The 22,486-nt window shown below is 30.0% G+C and overlaps 2 protein-coding genes across 4 annotated transcripts in view; both read right to left on the bottom strand.

Annotated features, from left to right (window-relative positions):
- Nucleotides 1-22,486, bottom strand: part of LOC145315890 (uncharacterized) — a 262,202-nt gene that overhangs the window by 226,064 nt on the left and 13,652 nt on the right. The gene's annotated exons all lie outside the window — the stretch shown is intronic.
- LOC145315860 (uncharacterized) overlaps nt 1-22,486 on the bottom strand; it is a 118,774-nt gene that overhangs the window by 91,105 nt on the left and 5,183 nt on the right. For all 3 annotated transcript variants that reach the window (XM_080156008.1, XM_080155993.1, XM_080156000.1), the window contains exons 2-4: nt 11,800-12,169; nt 5,510-5,672; nt 3,047-3,153 (exon numbers count right to left, since the gene is read on the bottom strand). In XM_080156008.1, coding sequence (XP_080012134.1) covers nt 3,047-3,153; nt 5,510-5,515 — 113 coding nt within the window. In that variant the 5' untranslated portion in view covers nt 5,516-5,672; nt 11,800-12,169. The remainder of the gene's footprint in view (nt 1-3,046; nt 3,154-5,509; nt 5,673-11,799; nt 12,170-22,486) is intronic.

The raw sequence follows: 22,486 nt of genomic DNA, 5'->3' as shown, positions 1-22,486 counted from the left end.
AAAAGACTTTTTTTCTTGTTCTCAACTTTTTTATCTTTGTCTTTATTAACATAATAAAATGTACAATGATATTACTCAAGAACGTCCAATGGGGGGGGGAAGGGCAAGGAGTGAATCCCCCCCCAAAAAAAAATTAAGGCTTGGACGTCCTTGCCTATTTGCCTATATAATATAAAGATTACCCCCCCCCCCAAATGGAAAAGCTTGGACGCCCTTGATATTACTCATATATTTTAATAAAATCAGATAATAAACATATTTATTTTATTTTTACAATTTGAAAATGAGCGAAAAAAACTTTATTTCCTCGTACAGTGTACTAATAGAAATGTATGTCTTAATTATAATTATCAATCATACTTTTATTTATTTACTTGTGTGTTTTATAGGAAAGTAAAAGTGTTTTATTTATCATTTTGCAGGGTTTCAAACTTTAATAAATACATATATACATATTATTGTTGCATTATTGTCTATTTGTCCATACAGATCTTTAAAATTCCCATTTTTGAATTTCTAAAAGAGTTTTTCAAAATAGGTTTAATTTTGGAGGAGAGAGGGGGGGGGGGGGTGGCTCGTATTTTCCCGGACCCTTATGAAAAAAACCGGGAAATATATCATAATTTTATTTTGCTTATATCTCTAAAGTAAATCATATTGTGTCCTTCTATATTACTGTTTATATTGGATTGGCTTTTTAGAAAAGCATCTTTAGTTTGGGGCAATATTTCTTTTACTTCCTTTAAATACAAACCCTCCAATCAAAAATGGCCTTTAAAGTCTGTGGTCTGTGAAAGAACTTTATTCTTTGGTGAATATCAATAATATTTTTATTAGGATAATATGTTGATAAAGAGCTGGAGTTTGTGATTAATATTCTGTATTATGAAGCAAATAAATGGGAGAAGCAAACATATAATGATGGGAATACAATTCAGGATTATCCATACAGATGCTTAATATTCAGGGATAAGCGGGTGTGTAGATGAAGAAAAAAATTTAAAAAAGACTGAAATTAAATGTTTTTTATATTACATTTTTGTAGCAATATCTTATAGCAGAAATATACATCAATAAACGGAGTAACGGATTAGATGCTTCTTGGTCAGTTGGATCTTAAAAGTTAAATTGCCACAAACGTACAGAAAAACATTTGATATTATGGAGTAGCGTTGGTAAATTTTCCTTTTTCCTATTATATAGTATTATTCACTCTAAAAACACGATTATTAAAGAGAAAGGTTGAAAAAAGTATTTTTTTTCTGTGGAAGCTTATGCTTTGATCCTCTTGTGCATGAATGTATGTTTGTAAATTGTATTTTATGCACGCACATATACAAACATATGTACACATATACACACACACACACACTCAAAGAAACACAAACACATGTACACATACACAAACACACATACACAAACACACATACACACACAGAGACACACTCACATACAAGCATGTTTGTATGAATATCCAAAAAAAAACTATTCATAAAGGTCTGAAAGGTAAGCTTAATATAAAGATATGATAAGTGGGGCAAGATAACAGAGGAAAGTGAGTCCTAACAAACAAAAGTTGATAATGATGTCTAGAGATACTTGCTAAAAGAAAGAATAAGGTTTTTGCTACTTTCAAAAGATCTGGATTACTTTTTTCCCGATCTTAATGATTGTTTGACCATCTAGGTTCATATTTATCCTCTTGTACACCATTTTATGTAATACTAGCGGCTACGCCCCTAGAAGCATCTAGGGGCAGTTAATGTGGGAGATACCCTCACCCTAAATAGTTAAAAACCTTCCCTGGACCTATAAGAAGCTTCATGAATCATTATATATGAGAACCATATCGGTTCAGCGGTTAGCGAGATCCTTCGCTACAGACAAAAAAAAGCTTACTACTTTATATAATAGGATATCTTTTTGTATTATTCAATGTAATAAATTTTGACTTTAAAAAACCTTTTAGAATTTTATTTACAGGAGGAGAAATATTTCAACTAACTATTTGTCTACAACTATTCACTTTCCTTATAGAATATATATCAAGTGGATTTTTAAAATTTGCATTGCTGTCATGCAAGTGAGGTTTTATAATTTTATGGATGAAAGATAAAGGTAATATTAATTTTTGACAGCTGTAAATTTTCTCGTTTTATCACTTTGCCTAGATTTGCTATCTATCTATTTCTTTATCTCTGAATCGAACCTTGCTTAAGGATGTGCATGGTTATATGGTCCTTAAGACAACAAACCCTTGATTGCACGACCTTTGTCTGAAAGTCCTAACAGCGCCTGTTTTGGGCAAAGGCATTTCCCTACTCTATATTTATGTCGTGCACCTGACCAAGCAGCAATATGAGCCATTTTTAACGTCTTTATTATGACGCATTGTCGGACCAAAATTCGAACCTATCACCTTCCAAACAACGGGCAGATGCGCTACGCAATACGCCACAGTTGCAGGTATTATTTCTTAATAGTTTACATGTAATGATGTGAATTATGATTCTATCTATCTATATCTCTATACCTATTCTATATGTTTACCTGTGATGATGTGAATGATGATTCTATCTATGTATATCTTTATACCTATTCTATATGTTTACCTGTGATGATGTGAATGATGATTATATCTATCTATATCTCTATACCTATTCTATATGTTTACCTGTGATGATGTGAATGATGATTCTATCTATCTATATCTCTATACCTATTCCATATGTTTACCTGTGATGATGTGAATGATGATTCTATCTATCTATATCTCTATACCTATTCTATATGTTTACCTGTGATGATGTGAATGATGATTCTATCTATCTATATCTCTATACCTATTCTATATGTTTACCTGTGATGATGTGAATGATGATTCTATCTATCTATATCTCTATACCTATTCTATATGTTTACCTGTGATGATGTGAATGATGATTCTATCTATCTATATCTCTATACCTATTCCATATGCTTACCTGTGATGATGTGAATGATGATTCTATCTATCTATATATCTCTTCCTATTCTATATGTTTACCTGTGATGATGTGAATGTCTATGATGATGATGTGAATGATGGTGTGAATGATGATTCTGTTCATGCTCTGCATCTGTTGATTGTTTCCCTGACCTTGTCCCCTCTCTACACACAATACACATTTGAGTTTTTTTTTGAAGGCGAAGCTTTTCTATAATAAATCCTAAAATTTAAAGTATATGTCTTTTTACAGTATCTAAAAGGCTTTATTCAAGAATTATTATTTATTATCCTTTGCTTTTGTTTATTTTACAGTGAAAATGAAAAAAAGGAAAAAATAATAATCTTCTTATTTTCATTAAAGTTAAAAGGTAAAAGATAAAAAGTTAGAAGCAGAAAGAAACCAAAACAGAAAGATTTGGCTCATTATTTCTTGTAAGACAAAATAATTAATATCTTAATTTCCCCCCTAGCCAGCCTCAGCCATTAACAATCTCACCAACCACCTTGCCTAGTGCAAACAAGTAATAAATCAATTTTATTAGCCAGAAAATATTTAAGTATGGCATAGAGATGCCTGCCGAGCTCCATTAATCATCACATCAAAAGTATAGTGAGAAAGAAAAGGAGAAATTAGATGGGGAGGGGCTGGGGGGAGGGGCTGGACATAAAGTTTTTTCACCACAGCAAATATTAAGGTTAACTTTTGAATTTTCTTTTGTAATATATTTCTTTTGGATCATTGAAAGAAAACGAAGTTGCGGGTTTCATCGTATTTTCACAGTAGCCTTTGATAGGTTAATTTAGGTTAATGATTGCCCTGCAGCGTTAGAGCCCCCCCCCCCCCCCACGCGGGGCTAGAAATAGGAGAAAAGCTACTGTGGAAATCTGACAAGACCCGCTACTTTTTTACGTTTTACTTACGTTTTCTTTTCATGATCCTTCCTTTTCTGAGCACTGAAATAATTTATTCAACACATGGATAAATCTAATGTGAACAAATGCAATCTATGGTGACGTGACGATATATTTCTTTTTTAATAATTTCTTCATATTAATTTCAAGGAAGGATTATATTTCTTTAAAAGCAAAAACAAAAAGGTTTTCAAATTTACTTTTTATATATGCTTGAAGTTTTGTAAGAACATAATGGACTAAGACTTTCATGATCAATTGAATTGCAGAAGGATGTGTGTGAGGTTTTATGTCTTCAACATGGAATAATAAAATTATAGAATATCAATGGAGTGATTCTCTGGTTAGTGATGTATACTAGGGACATAAAGGTTTATGTCAGAAAAAATGGAGGAGATATTTTGATTAACCAATTTTTTTTTTATTTGAGAAGGGGTATAAAATTTTTGTTGGAATGGTTGAGTTACATAAAATGGTTTAAAACCTATTCAAAGTTTGAATTAACTGTAAAGGAAGCCAGTCCAACGGCCAGTAAAATCTTTCAGTTCAAACATTTAGATAGAATGACAGACAAACATACAGACATATTGCCTCAATAAAAGGATAGTTTAACTAAAACATACAAAGTTAAGGACTTAAATTATTTTCAATGTCTTGTACAGCAAAAATCCACAAATAGAGTCAACAAACTATGTCACTTTGAAGGAAGGTTAAAGATGTGTTTCCTAATGTAACAAAAACACGGAAAACCCAAAATAATTTCTGAAAATATTTCTTTTCACTCATGCTTTTATATTTCTTTATTTATAGGGAAATAACCCATATTTAAGGAATAATATTTAAATAATATCTGTATAATGTACTCCTGTTGTGCCCCCAAACCAATTGAAAACAAATAAAAGTAAAATTTACATTAATGTTTTTCTTTTAAAAGAAACCGCAGTTTTGTTATTCTTGGCATCACTTCACAAAAAGTAAACAAATCCCAAGTTTGAAAAATAAAACTTTTTATCAAATTGAAAGTTGTTGTAGAAATATAAACCAGAAATGAAGTCTCCTAATTTAAATTTGGTCTCAAACTTTGTTACAATTGTGATTTATGTAACAACACAGTCAAACGCTTTTGTTATGTTAATAAATACATTTATGTAAATTTTGTAATTGAGCAATTATGTACATTGAATTTAAAGACCATTTATAATTCTAACAGTTTATGTTTTTAAATAAATAGAAAAGAAATAAATATTTTACATAAAATAGGTTTATGATAGTAGAAAAGTAAGTATGTATATTTTTTTGAATTTGTTTTACATTTGAAGAATTAAAGATCAAAATTAGAAATTCTGTTAAGACTTTGAGATATTTTGATTCAAGGCATATCAAGAAAGTAAAATGTTTTCTAATTAATGATTTTCTTAAAATAGTCAGCTGGAAGGACAAATGATGTTTTTATGTTTTATTTTTTTCTTTTTTTGGGGGGATGATTATAAGTTCAGTTTATTAGAAGTCTAGAATTAATATTTTTCCCCATCTATGTAAAAGATAAAAATTCAAAAAGTCATAAAAAATATTTTTTTCTTCTTCAAAATTTGTGATGTGTATGTTCCTGGTCATGGTTACATCTGGTGGTCCTCTTGTGTGCTGCGCACTGCCTCCCTGTCTGCCTGCTGCACCAGCCCACCACCCACACACACCACCAGGTCAGAGGGAATGACCAGCTACAACTAAGAGACAACACACCACAAACTAGCCCCCCTCGCCGCAAGCCTCCCTAAAAAATAATAACAGTGTTAAAGTATTGTTAATAGTTTAAATTATATTAGGCGTTTTCCCTCAAAGCGCTTGTTAAGCACAGAAACCCTTCCTCTTGTTTTTTAAAAGTAAGGGGGGTGTAGGTGTCAGTAGTTTTTTGTAATTAATTTACGGCGTAATTGGTTATTTAAAACAAGAACTTTTTCTTTAAGAAATCAAAAACATATGAATAAAAACATATTTATGTGTGTAAAATTTTATAGAAGTTTCATCACATTAAGTATGTGTTAGTATATCAACTACATATGTTTCATTTGTATCCAGGGAGGGGACAATACGGTATAAGACAACCCTTATATCCCCCTCAAAATTTATTAAAAACCCACGTTTGTTTAAAAATTTAAGAGCAAACAGATTTATGGGGAAAAATTATTCATAACCGCATGTCCTATCCCTACATTCCTGGCTACTATCACAACTATATACAACTATGTAGTTACTATGTCCTATCCCTACATTCCTAGCTACTATCATAACTATATACAACTATGTAGTTACTATGTCCTATCCCTACATTCCTGGCTACTATCACAACTATATACAACTATGTAGTTACTATGTCCTATCCCTACATTCCTAGCTACTATCATAACTATATACAACTATGTAGTTACTATGTCCTATCCCTACATTCCTGGCTACTATCACAACTATATACAACTATGTAGTTACTATGTCCTATCCCTACATTCCTGGCTACTATCACAACTATATACAACTATGTAGTTACTATGTCCTATCCCTACATTCCTGGCTACTTTCACAACTATATACAACTATGTAGTTACTATGTCATATCCCTACATTCCTAGCTAATATCACAACTATATACAACTATGTAGTTACTATGTCCTATCCCTACATTACTGGCGACACAATAAAAACTGTCCCGAATTTGTATTAATTTTGAGGAACACGACTCCAGTGACGTCATATTTTTCTTTCCCGAAAAAGGGAAGTGGGGAAGAAAATCTCTTCAAAAGAGATGGGGAAAACCCCCTTTTCTCCCATCTCTTTTTTCTTCCCCCCTTCCCTTTTTTTTCTTTCCCCCTTCCCTTTTTCGGGAAAGAAAAATATGACGTAACTGGAGTCGTGTTCCTCAAAATTAATACAAATTCGGGACAGTTTTTATTGTGTCATTACTGTCTACTATCACAACTATATACAACTATGTAGTTACTATGTCCTATCCCTACATTCCTAGCTAATATCACAACTATATACAACTATGTAGTTACTATGTCCTATCCCTTCATTACTGGCGACACAATAAAAACAATACGGTATAATTATTTTACTACCCTTATATCCCCCTCAAAATTTATTTTAAAACCATGTTTGTTTACCCCCTAAAAACTTAAAGAGCAAAAAGATCTATGGGGGAAAATTATTCATTACCGCATGTCCTATCCCTACATTCCTAGCTACTATCACAACTATATACAACTATGTAGTTACTATGTCCTATCCCTACATTCCTGGCTACTATCACAACTATATACAACTATGTAGTTACTATGTCCCATCCCTACATTCCTGGCTACTATCACAACTATATACAACTATGTAGTTACTATGTCCTATCCCTACATTCCTGGCTACTATCACAACTATATACTCTATGTAGTTACTATGTCCTATCCCTACATTCCTGGCTACTTTCACAACTATATACAACTATGTAGTTACTATGTTCTATCACTACATTCCTGCCTACTATCACAACTATGTGGTTACTATGTCCTATCCCTACATTCCTGGCTACTATCACAACTATATACAACTATGTAGTTACTATGTCCTATCCCTACATTCATGGCTACTTTCAAAACTATATAGTTACTATGTCCTATCACTACATTCCTGGCTACTATCACAACTATATACTCTATGTAGTTACTATGTCCTATACCTACATTCCTAGCTACTATCACAACTATATACTCTATGTAGTTACTATGTCCTATCCCTACATTCCTGGCTACTATCACAACTATATACAACTATGTAGTTACTATGTCCTATCCCTACATTCCTGGCTACTATCACAACTATATACAACTATGTAGTTACTATGTCATATCCCTACATTCCTAGCTAATATCACAACTATATACAACTATGTAGTTACTATGTCCTATCCCTACATTCCTGGCTACTATCACAACTATATACAACTATGTAGTTACTATGTCCTATCCCTACATTACTGGCGACACAATAAAAACTGTCCCGAATTTGTAGGGATAGGACATAGTAACTACATAGTTGTATATAGTTATGATAGTAGCCAGGAATGTAGGGATAGGACATAGTAACTATATAGTTGTGATAGTAGACAGTAATGACACAATAAAAACTGTCCCGAATTTGTATTAATTTTGAGGAACACGACTCCAGTTACGTCATATTTTTCTTTCCCGAAAAAGGGAAGGGGGGAAGAAAATCTCTTCAAAAGAGATGGGGAAAACCCCCTTTTCTCCCATCTCTTTTTTCTTCCCCCCTTCCCTTTTTTTTCTTTCCCCCTTCCCTTTTTCGGGAAAGAAAAATATGTCGTAACTGGAGTCGTGTGCCTCAAAATTAATACAAATTCGGGACAGTTTTTATTGTGTCATTACTGTCTACTATCACAACTATATAGTTACTATGTCCTATCCCTACATTCCTGGCTACTATCATAACTATATACAACTATGTAGTTACTATGTCCTATCCCTACATTCCTGGCTACTATCACAACTATATACAACTATGTAGTTACTACACCCTCTTCAAACTTACAAATTTAAATTCAACACTTAAACAAATAAACACATACAAACTCTAATTCAAAACACAGTTTGGAAATATTCATTTTGACTTATCAAATACTAGCGGCTTCGTTATTCAAAAAAAAAGACCCCCTGGTGCTGCGAACACCACATTTTGAATAATCTGCAAAAAAATTTATGGGAAATTTTTTTTTTTTGGGTTGGGGGTTTGTTTGTTTTCCACCTCCCAAGAAAACAGCTTAAACCCACCACAGAATCCAATCGGTTCTGTGGTTACCGAGATCTTAATCTTCAGACGGACAGACATCAAGCTACTTTGTATTGTAGATATTTGAAGATATTCACTACCCCCACCCAAACCACGCCCCAAGATACATCATCCTATCAAATAGAATTTTAACAAAGATAAATCCCTTTAAAATGAAGATCAGTTATTAATATGAAATAGAATATCATATGTTTCTGGTAATAATTCTAGAATTGCTACGCTTTCTAAACGGAATACCGTAAATGTAGGCAAGCTTCGCTTTTAACAACTACTTCAGAATACATAAAATTTAATGTCTCTTTTACTGCCTTCTGTGTATGTGTACCATATTTAGCATTTAATTACAAAACAAATTAACAACAAACAAATTTACTGCTAAGTTATTCAAATTATATTTTGGAGACTTTGGATTTAAGATAACATAGCCAGTTACATACTTCAAAATGTTATCTCATATAACAGCCGATCAGATCTAACTTATTAAATGTAAAGATAGTATTTTTTCCCTGTTACGAACTTATAGAAAGGATATACTTATTTTTATTATAAATATAATTGATAAAAAAATTCTTGTTTATTTTGTTCAGAATGGTATTAGCTCACTGTTCTAATTTTTTAAAACTTATATATTTTGGGGCTAAATTAGTATTTTCTTCAAGTTTGTACAGTTGGGTCGGTGAATATTTTCTGGTGGTCTAAAACGACAATTTTGTTTTCTTTTATTTTTTTGTGTAAAACTGTTTATGATACAATGGAATTAAAAAATATGATGAAAATATAACTCTGAATAAATCTCTTAATAATATGATTTGCATTATTTTGAAATAGTTACAATTAGACGTAAACCACATGTTGAAAGAAAAGTGTGGTATAGTCGTAGAAACTCTATTATTATCATTTTAGGTACGTGCGTCCTCCGCCGGTTCTTCAATTGTAAAAAAAAATCAGTGTCAACGTAGTCTTTTTAGTTCGTACACTTTCTGAGCCGTTCATATATCTTAGTTTTGTGTTATCTAAATTATAGTTAAATGTTGGTTTTTAATCTTAAAATGATGTAAGACTATTTTTTTGCGCTAAATATGAATATTTATACCCTTGTTATCCAAAGTTTGTCATCCCCTCAACCATTAAATTAGTATTTTCTTCCAGTTTCTACATTCCAAAAGGAAAATATTAACAAAGTGTCAGACGCACACTTAAACAGACACATACACACTCACACACACACACTCACACACACATACTCACATACACAAAGTGACACAGACAAGCACATTAACTGAACGAGCTGAAATTAAACCTTGATTTAACATTTCAATAGAAGAATAAAAATTGAGGTAAGAATAGAATTAGAATGAAAATAAGAATTCAATTTTATTTTCTTTAAAAAAAGGTAAAACTACAAAGAAATAAAAAATAATTTGAAAGGAAAGGATCATGGTTTATGTTGATCGTTATAGACAACCAACACTTTCATTGTAAGGCATAATCTTAAAGTTTTTTTTAGAAAAGCGAAAACAGAAAGAATTATGAAAGAGAAAGAGACCAAAAAAATTTAAAGGCCTTCAAAGGGGGGGGGGGGGGATAGGTTGAGGTAATACCCATCCCAAGATTTTTAAAAAATATGTAAAGATGTATTTTTAATGAATAAACAAAATTCAGCGTGCTTATTTCACTTTTGGGATCTCCCATCCAATAAAATTTAAAATCCTCTAAACAATAAAGGTTGTAAATATTGTTGTAATCACATTTTCCCCTTTAAGATTGATGTCTTTTTACAACATGAAAGACCGATTGGCGGACACAGTGAGTTGTTTACTGGATGTGCATTGGTAAGACGAAAACTCTTGCGCACAAAATTGAACCTACTATTTTAAATAGCAGCAAAAGACTTACAAACTTTCCCAATTTTTTTTATTGATAAGAATATGGAAGAAAAGATCAAAGTATACAGACAGATAAAGATTGAAATTATGTATAAGAAAAGACAAAAAAACTTTTTTAGTAAAAAGAGGAATATATTAAAAGAAAAAAGGTAGTTGGCTGAATCATTTATAACTTTTCCTTTTTTAGAATAAATATTTGTGTGTGTGTGGGTCTAGTTAAGAGGTTGTTCACAGAACTAGACATTATTAAAACTTGGAGGGAACTAACCAGACCTGGTTCATTAGTCATTTTTAATTCAGTAATTTAGTAAGATTTATACCTAGAACAGCTTTTAACATTCTGTGTTATTTATAGACCCCATTAAACCTTTTATTTTACAACATTTAAAGAGTAAGTAAAAGAGACAAAGAGTTTATCATTATATCATAAATCGCTAATTAAAGAAAATATGTCTATCACAAGGACTTGGATCAGATAATTTAGGGAATAAATTTAAATTTGTTTTTAAAAATAAATACAATTGTTTTCGTATCAAATATATGGTTTCGTTTTAGAGAACTATTTTTCAATATAAGACAACTGCAATATTAAATTAGTTTAGATCAAATATCAGAAAATTTTGAATTATTTTTTATTTGTCTATCCCTATGTTATTAAAGTTTCAGGTAAGACTTACATTTGTCTGCTATCTATTCTCTACATCTCTTTTTTTTGTCTCCTAGACTACTAGTTTTACAAGGAATAACACTTTTAAAATTTCCAGAATTATAATATTTAACCTTTAAGTTTTACTTTTATATTTGTTTAATCCTCTTAACCGACTTATGACCAGCTAAACAACCCCTCCTCCTCCCCCTGCTGCATCTTTTTAAAAATCTTAGAAGCTTTAAATATTGCCCTTACGGAAAGCTATAATCCTCCAGTGCACTAACCCTGCATTGCTTAACTTACTTAACCTGCCATATTATGATTATAAGAAAACTGGCCTGGTCTGATATCAATAAGGGTAGTTTTCGTTAAAAATTTCCATTTGACACATTGCCTTTTTGATTTAATATTTTTACAATAATAAATTTTTAATCCTTTGATGTATATACGACCAAAATAAAATATAGAAATGCTGCTCTATACTTCTTACGTCTATGTCTAACTGTACTGACCTTTTGTCTGGTGTCAGCATCCATAAACCCTGTGTGTGTGATAACATAATCTGGATAGAAGCATAGCTCAAACTGTTACTAGCTGGCTAAACATCAATACACACAATCTTGTTACAATTCACTTTATAACATTCAATTCATCAACAGCTGACTTGGACACTTTTTTTAGTGAGCTTATAGATATGGCTGAAAATATTTTTTATTCAGCACCAATTTTGAATTTTGAACACAGTATTTTTTCACAACACAATTTTCTTTTTATTGATAATTTTTAACTATTAATTTATTTATTATTATTAACTACTAAAACTTTTTAAAAAGTGTCTTTGAAGGTTTATTTTGCTTGAATCTCACTTCACCGTCACTTTACCTGAAACATTATAGAAAATATTATAGAATAGTTGTTTATCGCATCGTATAATAGACATGTTTCCACGGATATTAACATGAATATTATAAGATAAAACCATAGGCTACTCGGGATTAACAAAAATGGTATTAATATTATGATTTTTGATATTTTAATATTCATGGTAAATTGTCTGTAAGACGATAATATACATGATTTTTCAGTATGGCGATCATAAGAGGCCATACACTAATAACAAATTTATTTTATATCAATTGACCTACATGACCTATATATTAAATGAAGAAAAGTTTCCTTGGGATCTGAGGGGATAAGACAATGGGCGACAAATTTATATACATCCCCAATGATGATACACTAAATTGCCGCTTCTGTAGATTACAATTAGCGGTTGAAGCATTTGGAAACTCTACTAAATAACGAACCAATCAATCAAAATTCAATCAAAGGTCAAGGTTGTTAAGCCAACGAGTAAGAAAACGCTATTATAAGACTTTGGGGACTAGTGTGATAAACAGCCCATGAGTTTTCCTATGAAATGGTAAAAGAAACAAACATAAAATTTTAATATTTGGTGTAAATTATTTCCCCAGTACCAAATTTTGCGACAAATTGTTTTCTGGGTGAAAATAAATTATGTCAAGAATATCTATGTTACTTATACGCTGGGATAGAGACAAGGACTCTTTTATTTTGATACGTTGAAATATTTAAATCAATCATCAAATAACCAATATTATAACCCATTTCCTGTAATTCCTTCAAATCTAACTGCACTTGTTTGAAACAAACAAAAAAACAAGTTAAAATCATTTTAAGACCAGTGGCCACATTTTCAAAATCCAGGTAAATTAAAGTATTTTTTTAAAATAAAGGGAGCAATAATCTAAATCTTGCTTTTGGAAAAAATAAAGCTACTTTAAAAGTTTTTAATGACTTTTGCTTGCTGTTTTACTTTGTTATAAAAAGATTCCCTAGCTTATTTCAGAAAAGACGTTAAAGGACAACTGTTTTTACAATGGCATTAGTTGGTTTTACTTTTTTAAGTTGACTTATTTTCAAACAAAAATGTTCGACCTTTAAAAGTGAACGAGACACTTTTCTAAAACATTCAAACAGTTTTTATTCTTCATTTTCCACATCTATTTTATTCAATGCGTTGTCCTCTCTTGTTTTTTTCTGTGTCTTTGAAAATATCATTTCGTGTGTGTGAGTGTGTGTGGGTGTGTGTGGTGATGTTTTATTGAAAATTAAGATGGATGGTTTACCAATATTCTACTTCTTTACAAATACTACTTACACATCAAATAGGAAAAAGAATTTTTTTTATTTTCAAAATTTTACTTTTACAGGATTTTTACATTTTAAGTTAGTACTGAAAGATTCTTAACCAGTTATATTTAAAATATAGGTAAAATATAAAACCATTTTCTACAAATCAAATCAACCTTGAAACAATAATAATTTTAGTCATATATAAAAGGGGGTTGATACATTTTGCATAGTTTCAACCCTTAACAGTCAAGGTACATGTTTTATAAAGTCAATTAAAGATATCTTTAAATTGTATCTATACTTTAAAAATTTTAGCAATATATTCAAAAGTTAGAGATGATAATTGCTTTATGCCTTAAGGGTTATAAAGTGAAATTTCAAGTTACCGTTATAAACTTAAATTTCTTTTCAGTATTAGAGATATAAATTCACTTTTATTTATTAAAAAGTATGAAAGAAAATGCTATTTTTAGTTTTAATCCCTTTTCATTACATAAAAACTACATTAGATAATATATTTAAAAATTTTGTCTTTTTAAACAAGTTATGATTGAAATCAATTAGACTTTCTTAACATTTGAAATTATAATTAGTTTCTGTATATCTGAGTATGCACACCTTTCCATAATAAAATATTAGTTTTTGCATATCTGAGTATGCACACCTCTCCACAATCAAATATTAGTTTCTGCATATCTGAGTATGCACACCTCTCCACAATCAAATATTAGTTTCTGCATATCTGAGTATGCACACCTCTCCATAATCAAATATTAGTTTCTGCATATCAGAGTATGCACACCTCTCCACAATCAAATATTAGTTTCTGCATATCTGTGTATGCACACGCTCCACAATCAAATATTAGTTTCTGTATATATGAGTATGCACACCTCTCCACAATCAAATATTAGTTTCTGTATATCTGAGTATGCACACCTCTCCACAATCAAATATTAGTTTCTGCATATCTGTGTATGCACACGTCTCCACAATCAAATATTAGTTTCTGTATATATGAGTATGCACACCTCTCCACAATCAAATATTAGTTTCTTTATATCTGAGTATGCACACCTCTCCATAATAAAATATTAGTTTCTGTATACATATCTGAGTGTGCACACCTCTCCACAATTAAATATTAGTTTCTGCATATCTGAGTGTGCACACCTCTCCACAATCAAATATTAGTTTCTTTATATCTGAGTGTTCACACCTCTCAACAATCAAATATTAGTTTCTGTATATCTGAGTATGCACACCTCTCCACAATCAAATATTAGTTTCTGCATTTATGAGTGTGCACACCTCTCCACAATCAAATATTAGTTTCTGCATATCTGAGTGTGCACACCTCTCTGAAATCAAATATGCAATTCTTGATATTTGCAAACCATTTGATTTTAATTATTGAATTAGAAAAAAAACTTTGAAGCTATTTAAATTTACCTCTCAAAAATATTCCAACATGAAAATAAACAGTTAAAAAAATATTTCTAAAAAATATTTTTAATAATTATTTCTAATATTTTTTAAGAACTGATGTTGCTATTTTTTAAACCTCCAATATTTTGATATAAGTAATGTGTGTGTGCATGTATGTTTCCTTGTATCTGTATGTTATAATGCATTTCCATAGGATTACATTTGGTTGAATCTATTAAAGTAGAGTTAGATTTGGATAAGTAATTATAGTATATGTGCATTTAGATTATATCATTTGTTTCTATCATACTGACGCATGTTACACAATTTTTTTAGAAATAAATTTTTTTTTTTTTTAATTATCTGGATAATTTCTAAAACCAAACTTAGCTTGAGGAAAAACTAGAGCTTAAAGATTAGTATCATATTTTGATATTGAGAAAAATTGAAAGAGTGTACTTCACTCTATTTATATATTTAGCTATGTTTATTATGGAGTCTTTGTTATTGTTAAAGAAGATTTTTTTATACGTCTTATTATTTTAAAGTGATATGAATCATATTTGTTTACAGATTATACATATTTATCATTTTGAAAACAAATTAACTACTAAAACTCCAAAACTTAATATGAAACTATTTTTATAACAGACATACAGGTTTGAAATGAATCTAATTATTTTTAGAAATTTGAATTCGTAGAGTATTTCTATTATAAAACAAATGTGTAAAAGGTTGAGAGAAAAAAATGTGAGGACAAAAGTCAAATTAAAATTGAAATCCTTTTTATCCTTTAGTCCAGAAGTCTAGAATTCTCATACTCAAAGGGAATATTCAAGAATATAAAAAAGTAAATGTAATTTTTCATTTGTCTGTATTGTAATAGGAAAACTTTCATTAAATATTTGTTCTTCAATGAGAGGATTGAAATGAAATAGGGTGTTTTTTTCAAAAGTGTCAGAAATTGGCAAGTACAAAAAAGTTAACTCTTGAAGGCATTGAGCTTTGAACACGTCCTACATACTTCACCAAGATTAATGTGTGCATCTTTACAATAATTTTCAAATAAAAATTCATTTCATGTCATTTTATCCGTGAATTGTCCCAACCATTTCCTCTCTTTCATGTACATTCAATCTCATATCACTTTCAGGACACACATTAAAATGCTCACACACTCACACTCATACAGTATGAACAATAAAAATGTGTCATTATTTTTTGTTTTGTTTGGACCACAGAAAATTTGTGTCTCAACTCCTGCGTTTAAAAAAAAATAAGGTCATAAATGTTTGACTTTTGAAATGTGTCAATTTGAAATAATTTATTTAGAATACCATCCTGTGCGGGCAGAGGACGCCATAAAACCTTGCTGGGTCATTTTAAATTTTAAATTTTAAAAAGTCTGGCTGAAAAAATGCTTAAAAGGTCAAAATCAAATGTTTTGGGTTTTATTTTGGTAGATTTTAATAGAAATAGAAATCAAAAAGAAACCCAGCATATCTGGATCAATTATTTACCCTTGTAGTGAATAACTTTACTTCCTTTAGAAAAATATGTTATTTAGATACATAGATAAAATCATTATCTTTTGATCATACTGTAAACACATAGACAAACTTATTCACACACATTCACATGTCTGAAAGAAATCTAGTTATTCAGGCCTATTTATAGTTTTGTTAATCAAATTTTAATTAACTTCATACAAGATTTTAGGGGTATAGTCCCTTTTTGTGGCAACGCCTCTTATTCATCGAATTTTCACAGTAGCTTTTTATAGGTTACTTTAGGTTAGGTTAGGTTAAAATAGGTTAGGTAATTGCCCCGCAGGGTTAGGCAATTGGCCCAGCAGGGTTAGGGCCCCAGCAGAGGCTATAAAGAGTAAAAAAGGTACTGTGAAAATACGACGAATTGGCCCTTAAGAGGCGTTGCCACAAAAGGGACTATACCCGATTTTAGTTTTAGTGCATATATTCAAAAAGTCTTTTTTAGAACAATGTATGTATTCAATATAGATATTAAAGACCGTTAAACAATTCCTGGTAAATGAGAACGTTAAAAACAATAAGTCCTTTTACAAAAGTGTAGATTAGAACTATTTTAAGTTTATTTACATGTTTTGTGTAGTAATAAATTGACTTCATTTTCTTTGTTATCTTACAGGTGGAAAAATGAGGTAACTGTATTATTTAACAGCCAACTCTGCGCTTTGTGATCTTAATTTCTTTTTGTTTTTGATAGATTTTGAAGTTAAATTTGTTCAGTTTTTTCGTAAATTTAATTGTAAACAATTAGAATTAATTATTTTCTTTTAAATCTGCAGATAAACACTGTAGATTTGGTGAAAAAAAAATTTCACAGTTTTTATTTAAAGAGTGTCTGGCATTTTAAATAAAATTTGATTATGTCAAATTCAATCACAGCAATTAATCTAAGGAAATATAAATTGCCCAAAATTACATTGAATTACCTATTGACGTAATAGTTGTAAAGAGTCAACTTAGTTTTTAACTTTTAATATTGTAACTTATATACATCATTGTAATCAATGTAATAAATAGTAATTCAAGAGTTTTTGAAGAGTTTTAGAAGTATTATACAACTCGTCCTTCTTATAAAAATTAAACTTTAAGGTAAGCAAATATATTATTATGGTGAGTATATTATTTATGCCATACAATAAATTGCCAATCTTTTACCCTACAAACATAATTTCTCTTTACATTTTCCTTTTCTGTAGTTCACTCATCCTTTTCTTTCTATACTTAGTAGTATATCTTCTTTTTACCTTGACGTATCTAAGGAAATAAAGTAGTAAGGTTTTTTTCTTTAACTTTAATCTTAGATAACGTCTAAACTGATTAAGTTCTTTATTTCAGGAAAGCTTCACATAAGTCCTGAGATGGTTTTTAGGCTATTTTGTTTTTAAATGAAGCCTTGGGGTGTTTCTTTTTGGCTAATTACAGTCTTACTCATTTTCATGCATGATAATTTTGTATTCACTTCAAAGTTAGTTGTAAATTTTTGAAAATATGAACAAAACCTGAGTCAAACTGAAATTGTTGTCAACCTTGTTTCTCTTTCTAGCACATACATTTGCAATTGCAGCATTATCTTGATTTTGCAGCAAATGTTAAGTGTAATTTTGTAATTCTTTTACCCTCTTTCCCTTCTTCAGTTTTGGTGGTATGAAGCCCATTATATTCCTCTTTCATCTTTAATTCTGAGTGCAAGCAATCAGAATCTTTAGCTAAAGTTTAATCTCAAAACTTTTTTTGAGTGATTTCATATAAAAGTATCTAGTAAATATAATTAATAACTTAAATTGCTATAACACTGATGATAGTTGTAGTTAAGATTTTCAAAAGGAAACATAATTTTAATCTCTTACATTTTTTGATATTTTATATAAAAATATTTTTTAAAAGCTAATTTTTACATTTATCTTGTTACCTTTTACCTATTCCTACCCCCTGCAAAGTAGGATAAGTTAACAGCATGCCCTCTTCATATTCCAAGCACATCTTTCAGCACATAAAGAAGAATTTTTATAGAAAAAGTGTATTTTCTTTATCAATAATATTTACAATGTACCCTATTCTAAATGTTTGCAATTATATTTGATTCTTGTTTTCTGATTTTAATAAAAATGCCAGTCAATAATTGTATGAAGTAAAATTATGACATTTAAACTAACAGTAATCATACATTGCAATACTATCCATACAGTACATTATATATATAAAACAACAGTAGAAAATTATTCTTTTACTAAAAGCTATTGTGCACCATGTTGAATCATACATCAAATTCAGTTGTATTTTTATCATAGCCAGAATTTAAATGTGATAAGTAACAGATAATAAATTATAATAGATGGTCTAAAATTTACATGAAAAGTCCAGCCATAAAACTCTAACTCCCCCCTTCCCCCAAACACATGAGATATATGAGTAAAAAGCAAGGAAGGTATCATTTGAAAGCTAAAGAAAATTGAAAACAAATTAAAAATAGTTCAGTAAAACGAAACATTTTTGATTTTTAAAGAGCTTACTTAATATGTAGTACTAACTGCTTCTTGTATCTGACAAGGTAAGATGAATTTTTGCAAGAATAAACTGAATTAAGTCTTTTTGAGGTTCCATAATTCTAAGTAAATCTATTACTAAAGGATTCTGTACAACTCTGAGATTACTCCCAAAATTTTGATCAGTTCAACAGAACAATACCTGGTCGTCAAGAATTTTTATTTAACATTTATACAAGATGTACATTTAACTTAATAAGAAGTTTAAGGATAATTAAAAAGTTTTGGTTTGGTTTCACTTTTATACATTTAAACTTTAATCATCATTGATATAATTTTAATAATTAGATCTTCATATTTCAAGATTAGCAGAAAAGATGAATGTATTAAAGGAGATAGACCAACTGCCATGGTGTTTTTTCAAGAAGTTATGAAAGCAAAATCTATGCAGAAATAACAATTGAAGTTAGCAAGAAAAAGAATTAAAAAGGAATTGACAAATTTTAACAAGTACTAGATAACATACAAACATCCTAAATACACACTTTACCACCCAACTATTGTTGGCCTAGTTCCTATTGACAGATAGGGGTTAACATGGCTACACAATGCACTAGATCAGGGGTGAAGACATTTAACTTAAATATTTATCTTGTACTTAAATACCAATAAAAATCTAAAAGTTTAGGTGTCAGTTTTGTATTTTTAAGTATAATACTATTGACTATAATTTTTATTTTTATGAAGAATTAAGATGATGTAAAAGGTTTTAACATTAAGTTTTAAAAAATATTTAGAAATGTATGTTACATTTCTATTTTATTGAAGGATTATTTTCCTGTTCTTTTACCCATGATAATATGGCACAATTCGAAGTTAATTAAATAAACTTCTCTACCTACACTATGGCTTTTGATTGGAAAATGTCCTTTTTTGCAAGAAAGGTAGAAATATAAATAAATTATTCCCATCTTGTATTGATATAAAGTAGTCAAAGGTATAAAGTTGCTTTTATTTTTTCAAATTTAGTAAAGAATAAAATTACGAAGCAGCTTAATTGCCTATACAAAAATGACGTCATACGATACAAATAACCAATGATAGACAGTATGACGTAATTTTGATATGCACTATAAGCTGTTTTAAAATTACTAGTCTTACTATTTCTAGTGTGACTCCATGTAGATATTAATAAAGATATTACTAGCACCATTACTTGCACAAAATATTGTCTATGCCTAGCTTTTGGTTTTCAAAGATGAAAGGGAATTGACTATACATCAAACAAAGTATTTTAAACATAAAACTAAACATAACTCTCTCCATAACCTATAAATATTTGATTAACATCATAAAATAGATGGACAACTTAAGGAAGCTGTTTATAGTGCTTATAAAATAATGATCAATGATAGGCCAATACATTTAAATTGCCCAATGGTGGGCCAGTATGACGTCATTTTTCATAGGCTCTATAAAAAGCTTTCAGATTGAAATAAATCTTCAGTAGAAATTTCAGTAGTCTAGCTCAAATATTGACCAATGTTAAATTTTATGACGTCATTTTTTATATGCACTATAAACTGCTTCATGAGTCTTACTCATAAGATTATTATTTTTAAATATATTTTACATTATATCAGTCTAAAAAAATTTATTCAGCAATTAAAATAACTTACAGTGTAAATGTTTTCAATCAGTTTTGAGATAATTACAAAACAAGGACAGATAAATCCATACACTTATACCTAATACCGTTTAACCGTGGTGTATATGATAAACCATACATATGTATATTTCTTATGTATGTTATGTATGGGTATGTGTGAGTATGTATGTTATGTATGGGTATGTGTGAGTATGTATGTTATGTATGGGTATGTGTGAGTATGTATGTTATGTATGGGTATGTGTGAGTGTGTGTATATAATATTTGATATGTGACACTGCTAGTAATGAATATTAATTCAGCAAAACACAATTATCAAGAGGAACAGATATTCATTTCTGGAGATTAGGGGAATTATCTTTTATATTAGGCGACAAAAACTTTTATTTATTCAATTATGTATATACTTACACATAATAATAGAATAAGGAAACAAAGATAATACATCTAATTGAAGCTATTTATAGTGCCTATGAAAAATGACGTCATACTGGACTACCATTTGTCAATTAAAAAGTATATTGGCCTGTCAATTTACAGTCACTATAAAGAGCTTTCATCACACATATAAAAAATGAAATCTGAAGAGCGCAAACATGCTCTAACGTTAAGATAGTTACTTTTTGTTCAGTACCAATTCTAAGAATTCCAAATCAAAAGTATGCTTGTAAAACAATTGATCAATAGAATCAATTATTTGTTTATATTTCTTACTTTCTATATTTTTTTATGTATTAAGTTATGTCAGATAATGTTTTTATCAGTGTGTAACGAATATTAGTTGTATAATAAGCTTCCGGAGTATGAGACATATACAAGTTTACTGAAAAATAATTAGTTAGACTTAAACGACTTAGCTTTGTTAAATAAAGACTTTTAAAATATGTTTTATTAAAACCGCAACAATTGCAGACAAACAACCTAATGATAGAAAAGTCTATACAGCCGCGGGTTTAATGCTTTAAGCTGAGTTAAACGGCCCACTAATGTTTTGATAGTTCTAAGCTACAGCTTACTGTAAAATTAATCCGTAGTCCCCAAGCAGCTAATAATTCAACATTTAAATAATGAAAAATCTAACAACACATGAAACATTGAAAATGAAAAATGAATCTTAATTAATTTTCAGGAAACATAACCCTGATGGAGCTGAACGAACCAACCAATCAAAAAATTACATTTGCATAATTGTTTATTCATAGAAAGATACACTATTTCTGAATGTTGTCATAATATTCACAAGGACAAGAATTAGCGCAGCAATAATAAGGGAAATATAGTTTTTAACAGTAATAATAAGTTTTGAAAATCTTGCTTCACATTCAGTAAATGTGATGAGTCAAGTCAAGATATGGCAATGTTACTAGCACAAATAACTAAATCTTATTTTGGGTGGTTGAAGGTCTTTGGAACATACCTTTCTTATAGAGTACCTTTGTATGATGAAAAGTAGTTAGGAGTCGTCGTTGGTTCGAATCTCGGCTTAACATCGCGTCATAAATAAAGACGTTAAAAAGTGTTCCTACTGCGACTATGCCAGGTGCGCGACATAAATATTAAGAGTTAGAGGAATACCTTGGCCAAAAACAAGCGCAACTAATTTCCATGCACAGTAAGGACTTCTAAGGTTAAGGTCGTGCTATCAAACTGTTGGTTGTTTATAGGGCGAATGAACGTATTACACCGCAGTTAAGACTTAGAGTATGTTTCAAGGTGCTTGCAGAGGTCTAGAACCCGAAACGACATCAAGCCCCCGAGATCATCATCAACATTATTAAAAAGTATTCAAAAGATGATTACGAAATCTTTGTTTTTAATTAGAATTATTAAATATCTATAAAAAAAAAGAAAGGGCAAGAAATACAATGTTAAGAAGAAGAGAAATGAATTCCTATTAATTTTACACGCAGCGTTG

This window comes from Acartia tonsa, chromosome 1, assembly GCF_053477335.1.
Source record: "Acartia tonsa isolate MP-2025a chromosome 1, ASM5347733v1, whole genome shotgun sequence".
Classification (NCBI taxonomy): Eukaryota; Metazoa; Arthropoda; class Copepoda; order Calanoida; family Acartiidae; genus Acartia; species Acartia tonsa.
Note: the sequence above shows the minus strand (reverse complement) of the source record. Positions and strands in the feature narration are given on the sequence as shown.